General features: G+C 49.7%; 1 protein-coding gene across 1 annotated transcript; it reads right to left on the bottom strand.

The window, feature by feature from the left end:
- Nucleotides 1–3239: 3239 nt before the first annotated feature.
- On the bottom strand, nucleotides 3240–13454 carry clec11a (C-type lectin domain containing 11A). Its single transcript, XM_067976972.1, has 3 exons — nucleotides 12607–13454; nucleotides 6518–6709; nucleotides 3240–3640 (listed from the first exon to the last, which is right to left on the bottom strand). Exons 1-3 carry the CDS (start codon nucleotides 13346–13348, stop codon nucleotides 3240–3242), a joined length of 1335 nt encoding a protein of 444 aa, XP_067833073.1. The 5' UTR covers nucleotides 13349–13454.
- Nucleotides 13455–13669: the final 215 nt, after the last annotated feature.

Below are 13669 nucleotides of genomic sequence, written 5' to 3'. Positions count from 1 at the left end.
GACCGAGCTCTCGGTCACCGGTCCTCATATCTCCTGATGTGGCCCGGTATCTGATTTACGGCCCTGGGAAGGGCCTTCTTGGGGGACGCGGGGGGGTGGGGGGGCGGTTTTACTACGTCAAAGGCGCTAGATAAAGGCAATTTCTCGTTGTGGTTGAAAGAGGTTGAGATCTTTCAACGTGACGCGGTCCTATATAAAAATAAGCACAATTAAGACCCCTAAAGGGTTTCGACTACACAGAGAAGCAATGACCAATGGCCAAACAGGAATGAGGCAACTTATCATGGCCGGTGGAGCACAGAAGGAGGCCGTTCGACCCTTCCCGCCTGTGCTGGCCCTTTGGAAGAGCTAACTTTCCCTCCCAGCGACTGGAGCCGAGACCTTTGATTGGCACCTCGCTTGATTGGTCAGTCGCCTTGCCAATCATGGCACTGCTGCAACCCATTGGCTTGAAAAAGGGGGCGGTGGGATCGGAACGTGCCGAGGGATCCAGGTTTGGGGGGAGGGGAGGGAGGAGGGAGGAGGGAGGAGGGAGGGAGGGAGGGAGGGGTTTGGGGGGAGGGGAGGGGAGGGGTTTGGGGCGTTTACCTCAGTGTAGTGGTCATCAATTGGCCCACTGTTTCTGACGTCTCTCAGTATAATGGTCATCGATTGGCCCATTGTTTCTGACGTCTCTCAGTATAATGGTCACCGATTGGCCCATTGTTTCTGACGTCTCTCAGTATAATGGGCATCGATTGGCCCACTGTTTCTGACGTATCTCAGTGTAATGGTCATCGATTGGCCCACTGTTTCTGATGTCTCTCAGTATAATGGTCATCGATTGGCCCACTGCTTCTGATGTCTCTCAGTGTAATGGTCATCAATTGGCCCACTGTTTCTGATGTCTCTCAGTATAATGGTCATCGATTGGCCCACTGTTTCTGATGTATCTCAGTATAATGGTCATCGATTGGCCCCCTGTTTCTGATGTCTCTCAGTATAATGGTCATCGATTGGCCCACTGCTTCTGACGTCTCTCAGTATAATGGTCATCGATTGGCCCACTGCTTCTGATGTCTCTCAGTGTAATGGTCATCGATTGGCCCACTGTTTCTGACGTCTCTCAGTATAATGGTCATCGATTGGCCCACTGCTTCTGACGTCTCTCAGTATAATGGTCATCGATTGGCCCATTGTTTCTGACGTCTCTCAGTATGATGGTCACCGATTGGCCCACTGTTTCTGACGTCTCTCAGTATAATGGTCACCGATTGGCCCACTGTTTCTGACGTCTCTCAGTATAATGGTCATCGATTGGCCCACTGTTTCTGACGTCTCTCAGTATAATGGTCATCGATTGGCCCATTGTTTCTGACGTCTCTCAGTATGATGGTCACCGATTGGCCCACTGTTTCTGACGTCTCTCAGTATAATGGTCACCGATTGGCCCACTGTTTCTGACGTCTCTCAGTATAATGGTCACCGATTGGCCCACTGTTTCTGACGTCTCTCAGTATAATGGTCACCGATTGGCCCACTGTTTCTGACGTCTCTCAGTATAATGGTCATCGATTGGCCCACTGTTTCTGACGTCTCTCAGTATAATGGTCACCGATTGGCCCACTACTTCGGACGTATCTCAGTATAATGGGCATCGATTGGCCCACTGTTTCTGACGTCTCTTAGTATGATGGTCATCGATTGGCCCACTGTTTCGGACGTCTCTCAGTAAAATGGTCATCGATTGGCCCACTGTTTCGGACGCCTCTCGGTATAATGGTCATCGATTGGCCCCTGTTTCTGACGCCTCTCAGTAAAATGGTCATCGATTGGCCAACTGTTCCTGATTTAGCCAGCTATAAAATGCTCATCGATTGGCCCCCTGCTTCTCAATTACCTCAGTCCAACGGTTTGAGATTGGCCCTGCATTTTTGCTCCACCTCAGTGTGACAGTTATTGGTTCATGACCCTTAACCTCGTCAAGGGGGGGGTGCCTGGACTATGAAGAGGAGGAGGTTACGCTGCAGTCGTGCAGAGCTCTGGTCAGCCCCCGTCTGGAGAGACTGAGTCCAGTTCTGGGCACCGCACCTCAGGAAGGATATATTGGCCCTTGGAGGGGGTGCAGAGCAGATTCACCAGAACGGGGCTAAAAGGGTTAAATTACGAGGGACAGGTTGCACAGACTCGGCTTGTATTCCCTCGAGTGTAGATGATTAAGGGGTGATCTAATCGAGGGGTTTAAGATGATTAAAGGATTTGACAGGGTCGATGGAGAGAAACTATTTCCTCTGGTGGGGGGAGTCCAGAACAAGGGGGCAGAACCTTAAAATCAGAGCCAGGCCGTTCAGGGGTGATGTCAGGAAACACTTCCTCACACAAAGGGGAGTGGGAATCTGGAACTCTCTCCCCCAAAAAGGCTGTCGAGGCCGGGGGGGGGGGGTCAATTGGGAATTTCCAAACTGAGATTGATCGATTTTTGTTGGGTGAGGGGATTAAGGGTTATGGAACCAAGGCGGGTAAATGGAGTTAAGATACAGATCAACCGTGATCTAATTGAATGGCGGAACGGGCTCGAGGGGCCGAATGGGCCTCCTCCTATCATAGGAACAGACAGCACAGAATGAGGCCGTTCGGCCCATCGTGCCTGTGCTGGCTCTTTGAAAGAGCTGTCCAATTAGTCCCCAAAGTCCCGTTCCCGATAGATTGATTCCTGGGATGAGAGGGTTGTCCTATGAGGAGAGATTGAGTAGAATGGGCCGATACTCTCTGGAGTTTCGAAGAATGAGAGGTGATCTCATTGATTCTGAGAGGGGGCTCGACAGGGTAGATGCTGAGAGGCTGTTTCCCCCTGTCTGGAGAGTCTAGAACCAGGGGGCATAGTCTCAGGATAAGGGGTCGGCCATTCAAGACTGAGATGAGGAGGAATTTCTTCACTCAAGGGTTGTGAATCTTTGGAATTCTCTACCCCAGAGGGCTGTGGACGCTCAGTCGTTGAGTGTATCCAAGGCTGAGATCGATAGATTTTTGGGGGAATCGAGGGATACGGGGTTCGGGCGGGGAAAGTGGAGTTGAGGTTGAAGATCGGCCATGATCTGATTGAATGGCGGAGCAGGCTCGAGAGGGGCCGAATGGCCATTTCCTGCTCCTAATTCTTACGTTCTACATTGTTCCAAATTGCCCCCCTTCCTCCCAACCCCCCCCCCAAACCCGAGCTGGTCCTTGCGCCCTCTCTCCCTCTCCCCCCCTCTCCCCGCCCCTCAGTAATCATACTCGCAGACATAATACATCCTCTGGCTGCAATCCTTGTCCCACCATTTCCCATCGAGGGTGGAGAGGGAGACGCAGTTCTCCCCCGTGCCGCCGTTGGGTTGGCCCAGCCGGGCGTCCCGGTACCAGTCGGGGCGGGTCACCCGCTGCCCGTCCTCGAAGAGATAGAGGCCCTCGGCCTGCCGGTCGCTCACCCCGATCCAGGCCGGCCAGTTGCCGGGGGCGAAGAAGGCCTTGGCATAGGAGGCCAGGGCCTCCAGCTCCACCGGGTCCCGGGGGGCGGCCAGCCTGCCGCCCCTCCCCCGGCACAGCCGGCCACTCTCCTCGAAGCTGTGAAAGGACCTCACTCCCAGGAAGCACTTGGCGTTGACCCTTCGACCTTTGGCGCAACCTGGAGAGAAGAGAGAGAGGGATTAAAAAACCCGACAGACTGGTTAGGGCCCCAGCTGGAGTATTGGGTCCAATTCTGGGCCCTGCACTTTAGGAAGGATGTGAAGGACTTAGAGAGGGTGCAGAGGAGATTTACTAGAATGGTTCCAGGGACGAGGGACTTCAGTGATGTGGAGAGACTGGAGAAACTGGGATTGTTCTCCTCAGAGCAGAGAAGGTTAAGGGGAGATTTGATCGAGGGGTTCAAAATCAGGAAGGGTTTTGAGAGAGTCAATAAGGAGAGACTGTTTCCAGGGGCAGGAGGGTCGGTGACCAGAGGACACGGATTTAAGGCGATCGGTGAAAGAGCCAGAGGGGGGAGATGAGGAAACATTTTTTTACGCAGCGAGTTGTGATGATCTGGAATTCACTGCCTGAAAGGGCGGTGGAAGCAGATTCAATAATAACTTTCAAAAAGGGAATTGGAGAAATACTGGAAGGGAAAAATGTGCAGGGATAGGGGGAAAGAGCAGGGGGGAGAGTGGGACTGATTGGATAGATCTTTCAAAGAGCCGGCACAGGCACGAGGGGCCGAGTGGCCTCCTCCTGTGCTGTATCATTCTCTGATACTGTGATAATGGTCACCGATTGGCCCATTGGTTCTGAGTTACCCTCAATACAATGGTCACCCATTGGCCCACTGGTTCTGAGTTCCCCTCAATACAATGGTCACCGATTGGCCCATTGGTTCTGAGTTCCCCTCAATACAATGGTCACCGATTGGCCCATTGGTTCTGAGTTACCCTCAATACAATGGTCACCGATTGGCCCATTGGTTCTGAGTTACCCTCAATATAATGGTCACCCATTGGCCCACTGGTTCTGAGTTACCCTCAATACAATGGTCACCCATTGGCCCACTGGTTCTGAGTTACCCTCAATACAATGGTCACCCATTGGCCCATTGGTTCTGAGTTACCCTCAATACAATGGTCACCCATTGGCCCACTGGTTCTGAGTTACCCTCAATACAATGGTCACCCATTGGCCCATTGGTTCTGAGTTACCCTCAATACAATGGTCACCCATTGGCCCACTGTTTCTGAGTTACCCTCAATATAATGGTCACCCATTGGCCCATTGGTTCTGAGTTACCCTCAATACAATGGTCACCCATTGGCCCACTGTTTCTGAGTTACCCTCAATACAATGGTCACCCATTGGCCCACTGTTTCTGAGTTACCCTCAATATAATGGTCACCGATTGGCCCATTGGTTCTGAGTTACCCTCAATACAATGGTCACCCATTGGCCCATTGGTTCTGAGTTACCCTCAATACAATGGTCACCCATTGGCCCACTGGTTCTGAGTTACTCTCAATACAATGGTCACCCATTGGCCCATTGGTTCTGAGTTACCCTCAATACAATGGTCACCCATTGGCCCATTGGTTCTGAGTTACCCTCAATACAATGGTCACCCATTGGCCCACTGGTTCTGAGTTACCCTCAATACAATGGTCACCGATTGGCTCATTGGTTCTGAGTTACCCTCAATACAATGGTCACCCATTGGCCCACTGGTTCTGAGTTACCCTCAATACAATGGTCACCCATTGGCCCATTGGTTCTGAGTTACCCTCAATACAATGGTCACCCATTGGCCCACTGGTTCTGAGTTACCCTCAATACAATGGTCACCGATTGGCCCATTGGTTCTGAGTTCCCCTCAATACAATGGTCACCGATTGGCCCATTGGTTCTGAGTTACCCTCAATACAATGGTCACCGATTGGCCCATTGGTTCTGAGTTACCCTCAATATAATGGTCACCCATTGGCCCACTGGTTCTGAGTTACCCTCAATACAATGGTCACCCATTGGCCCATTGGTTCTGAGTTACCCTCAATACAATGGTCACCCATTGGCCCACTGGTTCTGAGTTACCCTCAATACAATGGTCACCCATTGGCCCATTGGTTCTGAGTTACCCTCAATACAATGGTCACCCATTGGCCCACTGGTTCTGAGTTACCCTCAATACAATGGTCACCCATTGGCCCATTGGTTCTGAGTTACCCTCAATACAATGGTCACCCATTGGCCCACTGTTTCTGAGTTCCCCTCAATACAATGGTCACCCATTGGCCCATTGGTTCTGAGTTCCCCTCAATACAATGGTCACCGATTGGCCCATTGGTTCTGAGTTACCCTCAATACAATGGTCACCCATTGGCCCATTGGTTCTGAGTTACTCTCAATACAATGGTCACCCATTGGCCCACTGGTTCTGAGTTACCCTCAATACAATGGTCACCCATTGGCCCACTGGTTCTGAGTTACCCTCAATACAATGGTCACCCATTGGCCCATTGGTTCTGAGTTACCCTCAATACAATAGTCACCCATTGGCCCATTGGTTCTGAGTTACCCTCAATACAATGGTCACCCATTGGCCCACTGGTTCTGAGTTACCCTCAATACAATGGTCACCCATTGGCCCACTGGTTCTGAGTTACCCTCAATACAATGGTCACCCATTGGCCCATTGGTTCTGAGTTACCCTCAATACAATAGTCACCCATTGGCCCATTGGTTCTGAGTTACCCTCAATACAATGGTCACCCATTGGCCCACTGGTTCTGAGTTACCCTCAATACAATGGTCACCCATTGGCCCACTGGTTCTGAGTTACCCTCAATACAATGGTCACCCATTGGCCCACTGGCTCTGACGCACCCCAGTGTAAAGGGCACCGATTGGATGGGAAGTGCGTCCTGTAGGAACACCGAGCTCTTCTCTCCAAGTGACATCACCGGGAATAACGAGGGAGCTGAAGTAACCGTCACTCGACACCCCTCCCTCCCCCTCCGTGCCACTCCCCTCACCCAACCCTTACCTCTCAACTCTCCGATTCCCTTTCGGTTTGTGAAGGTGGCGTCAGAAATGTTATTGACGGCGGTCTGCAGCTGGCCCAGCCTCTCGCTGAGGCCCGAGAAGTGATTGGAGTAGACTGTCACCACAGCCTCGATGCTGTGCTGGCGGGCGTTCAGTTGTTGGATGGTGAGCTGCTGCTGGGCGACGCGGAACTCTGTCGGGGGGAGAGAGCGGATTACCCCGTCGTCAAGGGTGACTGCGACTCGCCTTTAACGTAGAAAGACTTCCTCCCTCCCCGCCAAGGCCCCTCGCGGGAGCGTAAACCGGACAGAAATTTCACACCGAGCCGCACGAGGAGATATTCGGACGGGCGACCAAAAGCTCGGCCAAAGAGGTGGGTTTTAAGGAGCGTCTTAAAGGAGGAGAGAGAGAGAGAGAGAGGCGGAGAGGTTTAGGGAGGGAATTCCAGAGCTTAGGGCCCCGGGCAGCTGAAGGCACGGCCGCCAATGGTGGGAGCGATTAAAATCGGGGGGATGCGCGAGAGGCCAGAATCGGAGGAGCGCAGAGATCTCGGAGGGTCGTGGGAGGTTACTGAGATAGAGATGGTGGGGAGGCGAGGGCCACGGAGGGATTTGAACACGAGGATGGGAATTTTAAAATCGAGGCGTTCCCGGACCGGGAGCCAATGGAAGTCCAGCGAGCACAGGAGGGTGATGGGTGAACGGGACTCGGTGCGAGTTGGGATACGGGGGGCGGGGGGCAGCAGAGTTTTGGATGAGCTGGAGTTTACGGAGGGTGGGAGATGGGAGGCCGGCCAGGAGAGCATTGGGATAGTCCAGTCTGGAGGTCACAAAGGCACGGACGAGGGTTTCAGCAGCAGATGAGCTGAGACGGGGCGGAGACGGGCGATGTTACAGGAGGTGGAAGGAGGCGGTCTTGGTGATGGAGTGGTTATGGGGTCAGAAGCTCATCTCAGGGTCAGAGATGAAGAGAATGAGAGAGAGGTCAGGAGGGACACCTCGGGAGTGAGGGGTGATGTGAGAGAGAGAGAGAGGCAGGGCGAGGGAGGGTGGGACAACCCCAGGTGGGGGAGAGAGTAACAGAGAGCCAGGGAGAGTAACAGAGAGGGAGAGAGACTAACAGAGAGTCAGGGAGTGTAACAGAGAGGGAGAGAGACTAACAGAGAGTCAGGGAGTGTAACAGAGTGGGAGAGAGAGTAACAGAGAGGGAGAGAGAGTAACAGAGAGGGAGAGAGAGAAACAGAGAGTCAGGGAGTGTAACAGAGAGGGAGAGAGAGAAACAGCGAGGGAGAGAGAGTAGCAGAGAATCAGGGAGAGAGAGTAACAGAGAGTCAGGGAGTGTAACAGAGAGGGAGAGTAACAGAGAGGGAGAGAGAGAAACAGCGAGGGAGGGAGAGTAGCAGAGAATCAGGGAGAGAGAGTAACAGAGAGTCAGGGAGTGTAACAGAGAGGGAGAGTAACAGAGAGGAACAGTGAGTAACAGAGAGGGAGAGAGAGTAACAGAGAGTCAGGGAGTGTAACAGAGAGGGAGAGTAACAGAGAGGAACAGTGAGTAACAGAGAGGGAGAGAGAGTAACAGAGAGTCAGGGAGTGTAACAGAGAGGGAGAGTAACAGAGAGGGAGAGAGAGTAACAGAGAATCAGGGAGAGAGAGTAACAGAGACTCAGGGAGAGTAACAGAGAGGGAGAGAGGCTAACAGGGAGTCAGGGTGTGTATCAGAGCAGGAGAGACAGTAGTAGAGAGTCAGGGTATGTAGCAAAGAGGGAGGGAGAGTGACAGAGTTAGGAAGAGAGAGTAACAGAGAGTCAGGGAGAGAGAGTCAGGGAGAGTAACAGGTAGGGATAGAGAGTAACAGGGAGTCAGATAGTGTAACAGAGAGGGAGAGAGAGCAACAGAGGCTCAGGGAATGTAACAGAGAGGGAGAGAGAGTAGCAGAGAATCAGGGAGAGAGAGAAACAGTGAGTAAGGGAGAGTAACAGAGATTCAGGGAGAGTAACAGAGAGGGAGAGAGAGTAATAGAGATTCAGGGAGAGAGAGAGTAACAGAGTGGGAGAGAGAGTAACAGAGTCAGGGAGAGAGTATCAGAATCAGGGAGAGTGAGTAACAGAGAGGTAGAGAGAGTAACAGAGTCAGGGAGGGAGAGTAACAGAGAGGGAAAGAGAGTAACAGAGTCAGGGAGAGAGTAACAGAGTCAGAGAGAGAGTAACAGGGAGAGAGCAACAGAGAGGGAAAGAGAGTAACAGAGTCAGGGAGAAAGAGTAATCGAGTCAAGGAGAGAGAGAATAACAGAGAGGGAAAGAGTAACAGAGCAGAGAGAGAGTAATAGAGTCAGGGAGGGAGAGTTACAGAGAGGGAGAGAGAGTAACAGAGCAGAGAGAGAGTAATAGAGTCAGGGAGGGAGAGTTACAGAGAGGGAGAGAGAGTAACAGAGTCAGGGAGAGAGAGTAACAGAGAGGGAGAGAGTAACAATGTCAGGGAGAGAGAGTAACAGAGAGGGAGAGAGTAACCGTGTCAGGGAGAGAGAGTAATAGGACCAGGGAGAGAGAGTAATAGAGTCAGGGAGGGTGAGTAACACAGAGGGAGAGAGAGTAACTGCATCAGGGAGATAGTAGCAGAGAGGGAAAGAGAGTAATGGAGTCAGGGAGAGAGAGTACTAGAGTCAAGGAGGGAGAGTTAAGAGAGGGAGAGAGTAACAGACTCAGAGAGGGAGAGTAACACAGAGGGAGAGAGAGTAACAGAGTCAGGGAGAGAGAGTAACAGAGAGTGGGAGAGAGTAACAGAGAGGGAAAGAGAGTAACAGAGTCAGAGAGAGAGAGTAATAAAGTCAGAGGGAGAGAGTAATAAAGTCAGAGAGGGAGAGTTACAGAGAGGGAGAGAGAGTAACAGAGTCATAGAGAGAGAGTAATAGAGTCAGGGAGGGAGAGTAACACAGAGGGAGAGAGAGTAACAGAGTCAGGGAGAGAGAGTAACAGAGAGGGAGAGAGAGTAACAGAGAGGGGGAGAGAGTAACAGAGTCAAGGAGAGAGAGTAATAGAGTCAGGGAGAGAGAGTAACAGAGAGGGAGAGAGTAACAGAGTCAGGGAGAGAGTAACAGAGTCAGGGAGAGAGAGTAACAGATAGGGGGAGAGAGTAACAGAGAGGGGGAGAGAGTAACAGAGGCCCCGATCCCTCCCCTGGTCCCGATCACTCAGTTCCCTATCCCTCCCTGTTCTTGTCTCTTGCTCTGCCTCGCACTCCCTGAGTGTCCCCTCTGCCCTCTCTCTCTCTCTCTCTCTCACAGCCTCCTCCCTCTCCTGTACCTCACTCTGTTTCCTGTGTTTACACATTGAGAGCAGCCGTGCGGAAAAACAAACAGGGAGAAATAACATTAAACCTCTCCCCGCTGCCAGGAAGTGGAGGAAAGTTTACCTCACTGCCCCAGACATGGAAATGGTCAAAGATCGATCGCTAATATCTTGGTGGAAAACTCCCTCTGCCCCGAGTTACCTCCGTGTCCCCCTCACTCTGACTCTCCCTCCACTTCCTTCTTTCTGCTTATCTGTGTGTTTCTCAGGAATCTCTCCATTTCTCTCTCCATATCTCTCTCCATATCTCTCTCTCTCTCTCCATATCTCTCTATATCTCTCTCTATATCTCTCTATCTCTCTCTCTATATATCTCTCTCCATATCTCTCTATCTCTCTCTCTCTCCATATCTCTCTATCTCTCTCTCTCTCTATATCTCTCTCTCTATATCTCTCTCCATATCTATCTCTCTCTATATCTCTCTCTATCTCTCTCTATATATCTCTCTCTATATGTCTCTCTATATCTCTCTCTGTATATCTCTATCTCTCTCTATATCTCTCTCTCTATATCTCTCTCTATATCTCTCTCTCTATATCTCTCTCTCTATATCTCTCTCTCTATCTCTCTCTCTCTATCTCTCTCTTTCTATCTCTCTCTGTATATCTCTATATCTCTCTCTCTATATATATCTCTCTCTATATCTCTCTCTCTATATCTCTCTCTCTCTCTCTATATCTCTATCTCTATCTCTCTCTATATCTCTCTCTATATATCTCTCTCTATATCCCTCTCTCTAGCTCTCTATATCTCTCTGTATATCTCTATCTTTATCTCTTTCTCTATATCTCTCAGTATATCTCTCAGTATATCTCTCTCTCTCTCTATATCTCTCTCTCTCTCTATCTCTCTCTCTATATATATCTCTCTCTCTATATCTCTCTATATATATATATCTCTCTCCCTATCTCTCTCCATATCTCTCTATTTCTATATATATCATAGAATCATAGAAGTTTACAACATGGAAACAGGCCCTTCGGCCCAACATGTCCATGTCGCCCAGTTTATACCTGACTCAGAGAGTCAACTCCTGTATTCAATGTTCTGACCAATGAAACCAAGCATGCTGAATGCCTTCTTCACCACCCTATCCACCTGTGACTCCACTTTCAAGGAGCTATGAACCTGTACTCCTGGATCTCTTTGTTCTATAACTCTCCCCAACGCCCTACCATTAACGGAGTAGGTCCTGGCCCGATTTGATCTTCCAAAATGCATCACCTCACATTTATCTAAATTAAACTCCATCTGCCATTCATCGGCCCACTGGCCCAATTTATCAAGATCCCGTTGCAATCCTAGATAACCTTCTTCACTGTCCACAATGCCACCAATCTTGGTGTCATCTGCAAACTTACTAACCATGCCTCCTAAATTCTCATCCAAATCATTAATATAAATAACAAATAACAGCGGACCCAGCACCGATCCCTGAGGCACACCGCTGGTCACAGGCCTCCAGTTTGAAAAACAACCCTCTACAACCACCCTCTGTCTTCTGCCGTCAATCCAATTTTGTATCCAATTGGCTACCTCACCTTGGATCCCATGAGATTTAACCTTATGTAACAACCTACCATGCGGTACCTTGTCAAATGCTTTGCTAAAGTCCATGTAGACCACGTCTACTGCACAGCCCTCATCTATCTTCTTGGTTACCCCTTCAAAAAACTCAATCAAATTTGTGAGACATGATTTATATATATATATATATATATATATATCTCAGTATATATCTCTCTGTATATCTCTCTCTCTATATCTCTCAGTATATCTCTCTATCTCTCTCTCTATATATATCTCTCAGTCTATCTCTCAGTCTATCTCTCTCTATATCTCTCTGTATCTCTCTCTCTATCTCTCGCTCTCTATCTCTCGCTCTCTATCTCTCTATCTCTATCTCTCTATTTCTCTCTCTCTATATCTCTCTCTCAGTCTCTCTCTCTATATCTCTCTCTCTATATCTCTCTCTCTATATATCTCTCTCTATATCTCTCAGTATATCTTTCAGTATATATCTCTCTCTATATATCTCTCTCTATATATCTCTATCTCTCTCTCTGTATACCTCTCTCTATTTCTCTCTCTCTCTCTCAGTATCTCTATCTCTCTCTCTCTATACCTCTCTCTATATCTCTCTATCTCTCTCTCTATATCTCTCTATCTCTCTCTATATATCTCTCTATCTCTCTCTCTATATCTCTCTATCTCTCTCTCTATATCTCTCTATCTCTCTCTCTATATCTCTCTATCTCTCTCTCTATATCTCTCTATCTCTCTCTCTATATCTCTCTATCTCTCTCTCTATACACCTCTCTCTATATCCCTCTGTATATCTCCCTGTATCTCTCTGTTTACCTCTTTATACCTTTTTGTATCTCTGAACATCTCTCCATCTCGGTCTCTGTAACTCAATATGTATATCACTATATCGCTCTGTGTATCTCTATATATCTCTATCTCTCTCACTGCCTCTCTTTGTTTCTCTCTCTGTCTCTGTCTCTTTCTATCTCTCTCTGTCTGTCTCTCTCTCTCTGTCTGTCTCTCTCTGTCTGTCTGTCTCTCTATCTCTCTCTCTGTCTCTCTCTCTCTGTCTCTGTCTCTCTCTCTATCTCTGTCTCTCTCTCTCTCTCTCTCTGTCTCTCGCTCTCTGTCTGTCTGTCTCTCTCTCTCTCTCTATCTCTCTCTCTCTCTCTCTCTCTATCTCTGCCTCGGTCTTTCTCTCCTTCTGTCTCTCACTTACCAAGTTCATTCAGTGCATTTTCAAGCTGAGAACGGAACCCTTCAACCGGGGGGGAGCCTCGGGTTTGCTCGGCTGGTGGTGCAGAGATCTTCGATTGCCCGGCTGGTGGTGCAGAGATCGCTGGAAGTCGAGCCGGTAGTGAAAGGACCTTCAGTTGTCCAATTGATGGGACGTAGATCTCCGATTGTGCAGCCAATGGTGCGGAGACCTCCGGTTGGCCAGCCAATGGTGCGGAGACCTCCGATTGTCCAATTGATGGTGCGGAGACTTCCAATTGTCCAGCCAATGGTGCGGAGACCTCCAATTGTCCAGCCAATGGTGTGGAGACCTCCAATTGTCCAGCCAATGGTGCGGAGACCTCCAATTGTCCAGCCAATGGTGCGGAGACCTCCAATTGTCCAGCCAATGGTGCGGAGACCTCCAATTGTCCAATTGATGGTGCGGAGACCTCCAATTGTCCAACCAATGTTGTGGTTACGTTTGCTTTTTGTTCCTGTTCTGGCCCCTGTTCCTTTCCTTCTCCCTCTGCTCCTTCCTCCTCCTCTTTTCCCTCCGCTCCTTCCTCCTCCTCTTTTCCCTCCGCTCCTTCCTCCTCCTCTTCTCCTTCTTCTTCTTCTTCTTCTTCTTCCTCTTCAGATTCGGACTCGTCCTCCTCCTCTTCCTCGCTCTCTTTCCGCGCGGTCGGACCGCAGGTGATGACCTGAGCCATGAGGGCCAGCAGGAGAAGGAGCCTCAGGTTCATGGCTGGACAGTCGCAGAGACTCGTCTGATTCACTCTCCTCAGCTGCCGAGTCCTGACTTAGGGGGCTTCTCGGGCCCCCCTTGCCTTTTTATCTCCTCCGTCTCTCTCGCTCTCTCTCTCTCTCTCTCACCTCCTCTTTCCACCTGACGCCACTTTCCAGAAGCTTCTATTGACCCACTGTAAGTACTGGGAGTTTCCCCAAGATCCCAGCTTGCTAACTCAGGATGTGTAACCGATACGTCCTCTCCCAAAGAAAATAATTGGAAAAGTTTTCCAAAAAAAAAAAGTTGAAAAATAAATAAATAAACATTTGATTTGCCG

The sequence above is a fragment of the Heptranchias perlo genome, unplaced genomic scaffold, assembly GCF_035084215.1.
Source record: "Heptranchias perlo isolate sHepPer1 unplaced genomic scaffold, sHepPer1.hap1 HAP1_SCAFFOLD_1176, whole genome shotgun sequence".
In the NCBI taxonomy this organism is placed as follows: domain Eukaryota; kingdom Metazoa; phylum Chordata; class Chondrichthyes; order Hexanchiformes; family Hexanchidae; genus Heptranchias; species Heptranchias perlo.
The sequence above is the reverse complement of the archived record's forward strand: the minus strand, read 5'-3'. Positions and strand labels throughout refer to the sequence as shown.

What these genes read in the sequence shown, in the direction of transcription:
- clec11a (XM_067976972.1), bottom strand. Translation starts at nt 13,348, where the DNA reads ATGAACCTGAGGCTCCTTCTCCTGCTGGCCCTCATGGCTCAGGTCATC. An exon ending in AAATGCACTGAATGAACTTG is followed by an intron (nt 6,710 to 12,606) that starts GTAAGTGAGAGA and finishes TCCCCCCGACAG; the next exon opens with AGTTCCGCGTCGCCCAGCAG. An exon ending in GGGAATCGGAGAGTTGAGAG is followed by an intron (nt 3,641 to 6,517) that starts GTAAGGGTTGGG and finishes TCTTCTCTCCAG; the next exon opens with GTTGCGCCAAAGGTCGAAGG.